At 67.2% G+C, this 3,569-nt stretch overlaps 1 protein-coding gene across 1 annotated transcript in view; it reads left to right on the forward strand.

The window, feature by feature from the left end:
- Window positions 1–3,569, forward strand: part of IQCE (IQ motif containing E) — a 20,175-nt gene that overhangs the window by 15,013 nt on the left and 1,593 nt on the right. The window contains exons 17-20 of the mRNA XM_015565155.1: window positions 4–99; window positions 980–1,071; window positions 1,972–2,037; window positions 3,375–3,541. Coding sequence (XP_015420641.1) covers window positions 4–99; window positions 980–1,071; window positions 1,972–2,037; window positions 3,375–3,541 — 421 coding nt within the window. The remainder of the gene's footprint in view (window positions 1–3; window positions 100–979; window positions 1,072–1,971; window positions 2,038–3,374; window positions 3,542–3,569) is intronic.

Here is a 3,569-nt window from a genome sequence, read left to right on the forward strand (position 1 = left end):
GAGCCCCTTTGTCCGGGCTGAGGGCGACCCCAGGCAGGAGGCGGCCGTCACCCTCATCCAGTCAGTCTTCCGGGCGCACCTGGCACGGGTCAGGCACAGGTAAGCTGCCTGGCAGGCCCGCTCCATATCCTCCGCACAGGCGCGCCCAGGCGCAGGGGCGAGCCGGGACCACGGCGTCACCAGAGCAAAAGTTGCACCTTGTGAAACTTGCTCCCGTGCCGTGCAGGTGGGTGGGCCACTGTCCTGGTCAGACGGGGAGGGTCAGGTAGGAGAGTGAGACCCGTGTGGCTGGCAGAGCCCAGTTGGTGGACTGGCTGCCCCACGTCCTAGCGCATCCCCCTTTCTGAGGAACCACGGGGCCGTCCTGGGCTCGGGCCTCCTGCAGCCACACCGTCCTGAAGAGTTAGTGCCATTGCTGGTCACGCTGCCCCTCAGGCAGGACTCCTGGCTGCAAGCACTCAGCCCTCTGAGCGAACTCAGCCCACGGGTGGGGTCCAGGGGGGGTCCGCAGTGAGCTCAGCGGGCGTCCCGCACCACAGTGTCTGCTGCCTGGGAAGCACAGGCCCCTCCCGGTCCCGTGGGCACTGCTCCCTCGCCCCCACACACCTCCGCTTCTCGGCCTGCCTGGCAGACGCGGCCCCACGCTGTTAGGTCTACAGCTGCGCTATGCAGAAGGGCAGCCGAGTCAGAACTGCACGGTCCGGCGGGGCCGCCGTACGACCGTGGCAGGTCCTCCCTGGGCACTCAGCCAGGCCGGCAGGTGGATAGCGGCCTCACCACCGAGACAGCAGGGAGGGGTGTCTGAGGCCCGGCCTCAGCGAGCATGCGGGAGGCTGACTGAGGACTCGGGGAGCCCCCACGGCCAGCTATCAGGATGGGGTTCGGCCGGGCGCAGCTACCTGCTGCCCATTCTGTCAGGCCAGTGGCCCGAGGAAGCCAGCAAGCCCGGCGGTGGTCAGCTGCGGTCGCTCTCTTCCAGGACCGGGGCACTCCCTGCAGCCTCTACCAGATCGCCTGTTCCGGCCACACTCAGCGCGCCCTCCCCGCCAGCCCCCCCTGTGGCGCCTGCTGGTAAGTCCAGGTCATTGAGTGTCGGTGCCAGGGCCAAACAGCCACCACGCGGAAGCACAGGACGTGGAGCGGAGTGAGGGTCTCACCTGGCCAGAGCCCTCACCCAGCCTCCCCGTCACAGCTCCGCCCCTTCCCCAGGCTGTGGGAGAGACAGAGCCCCAGGCACTTCCTGGGACTCAAAACCCACAGTCACCTGCAGGCCAGTCACCTGCCAGCACCCGGTCCTAGCTGCAGGCAGGCGTCCCGGCTTTGCTCTCGGCTCCAGCTGGGGGCCCTCCCTCAGCCAGTGCTCCCTGGGGCTGGGTTTTAAGTAAAGAATGGCTCGAGTTTCCTTTCCCACTCAGTAAGGCCCAGAGCCGCCGCTTGGAAACCAGGGTGGAAACCAGGGTGGCGGGCCTGTGAGGTCGGAGCCTGGTGGGCCGCCATGCGAGGTGGCAGCTGGGAATTGCTCCTTGCTGTCCTGGGGATCCTCCCACCTCCTACAACTGGGCAGCTCATCCCACCTGCTGGAGGGAGGATGAGCCCGGGTGGGTGGAGATCTGAGACTGGCCAGCGAAGCCTGCAGCTCGGGCTGTGGGCAGGCGCCAGCAGGTGCTGTGTCACCGGCAGCCTTTCCCGCTGGCCCGCTGCGTCCTCGTCCTCGGGTGGGAAAGACGGAGTGAGAGGAGGTGGGCAGGCGGGCGTGCTCCCAATCAGGGATCTACGGAAGGAAGCAGCCGTTGGGCTCCGAGGTGTCATCGAGGGATGAGGTGGTGTGAGGGTCGGTGCACAGCGCAGTGGCCGGGATCTGTGCACCCAGCGCAGCGATCGCCTGCGGCGTTTTTCGGAACCGAAGGTGTCGGGAGAACGGCGGGCATGAGGGCCCCGCCCGGTGCTGACTGCCTCTGGCCTGTGTCTCAGGTCAGGAGGACGGTGAAGTGAGTGGCAGGGACGCCATGGAGGGCCCAGCCCCGCAGCCCTGCCCTGGTGAGTGGGAGCCGTGGCAGCAGCAGCCGTGGGGGCTGGGAAGGAGGCGCCCTTGGCCCAACACCCCTTCCCTGCAGGGGGTGCGGGGAGGGGAGCTGAGGACAAGCTGAGTTTGCGCACAGCTCACCCGGAATCCCTCATCGGAAATTGCCACCTCATCGCCTTTTGCAGCCTTGTCCCGGCTCTCGAACTCCGATATTCTCTCCAAACCTCCGTTTGTAAAGCTCCGCACACAGTCCTGGGACCCCGCCCCAGCCCCTGCACTGGGGCTCCGGGCTCCCGGCCCAGCAGACCCCGTGGCAGCCGGGTCCTGTGATGGGGCTGCCATGTGTGCACGCGCCTCCCGGCGGCCTCGCCTCCACCACACACAGCGGCGCAGGCGCGTCCCGGGTGCAGCCTGCTCCCCAGAGCCCGTCTGTGCCGGTCCGTGAGCCCCGGCTCCTCTGGGTGCCGGCGTTTTTAAGGGAAAAGGCCTGTGTGGTCTTTTCGTTTTGTTAGTCCTCGCCTGAGGGTATCTTTCCATTGGTTTTTAGGGAGAGTGGGAGAGAGAGGGAGAGACAGAGAAACATCGATGTGAGAGAGACAGCGATGGGTTGCCTCCTGCACAAGCTTGGCCAGGGCCCGGGTCAGGGAGGAGCCTGCAACCAAGGTTGTGCCCTCGACCAGAATCGAACCCTAGCCCTCGGTCCCCAAGACAATGCTCTCTCCACTGAGCCAACCGGCCAGGGCGATGTTTTTAATTTCCTAAGTTTCCGCTTTGGTGGTCATTTCTCCGAGAGTCACAGAAGGAAGCCGATGCAGCAAGAGCCCGCCTCATCTCACCGCCGGCTCAGCCACGTTTCCCTCCGATCCCGCGAAGCCGGGGAGCGGGAGCCTTCTCCGTGGGGCCTGCCCCCCACGCACACACTGTCCCCTGGTCCCAGGGCCCCTCGCCTGGCTGTGGCAGCCCAGTGTGCAGTGGGCACACAGCTTGAGTGGCTGCTGGGTGGTCCTGCCTCCGCCCCGATGGGCGATGCTCAGGAGGAAGCTGGTGGCCCAGGCACAGCCTCTGCGCCGCCACCGCCCACCCGGCCCGGACCTGCTGCCAGGGCGGCTCAGGAGCCTGCCCACACTCAGCCTCCCGGTGCCGGTGCCGGTGCTGGCAAGGCTGCCTCTCCCGGCGTTTGCGTGTCGAAAGGCCCGTGTTCGGAGCTGAGCCGAGAGGCTGGGGGGACTAGGCGGTGACGGGAGAGGCCGTGGCCGTGTGACGCGGGTCCGACCGCTCTGGCAGTGACCCTGGACGTCCTGCCAGGAGAGGGCAGGGGGTGACCCCTCCCTCCCCCTCTGGTTCCTTTCAGCCGAGCCCTCTCCCTCGTCTGCGCCCTGGGAAGACGTCTCCTCGGACGACTCGGACGAAGTCATCATGGCTCCAGCTCTGCCCGTGAAGAGAAGCCCCTCCCTGCCCCCCACCCTGGGTGCCTGCGGGCGCGCCGCACACGGGGATGCTCCGTCCGCGGAGAGCTAGGTCAGCAGGACAGAGACACGGGAGTCAC

Source organism: Myotis davidii, unplaced genomic scaffold (assembly GCF_000327345.1).
Source record: "Myotis davidii unplaced genomic scaffold, ASM32734v1 scaffold399, whole genome shotgun sequence".
NCBI lineage: Eukaryota > Metazoa > Chordata > Mammalia > Chiroptera > Vespertilionidae > Myotis > Myotis davidii.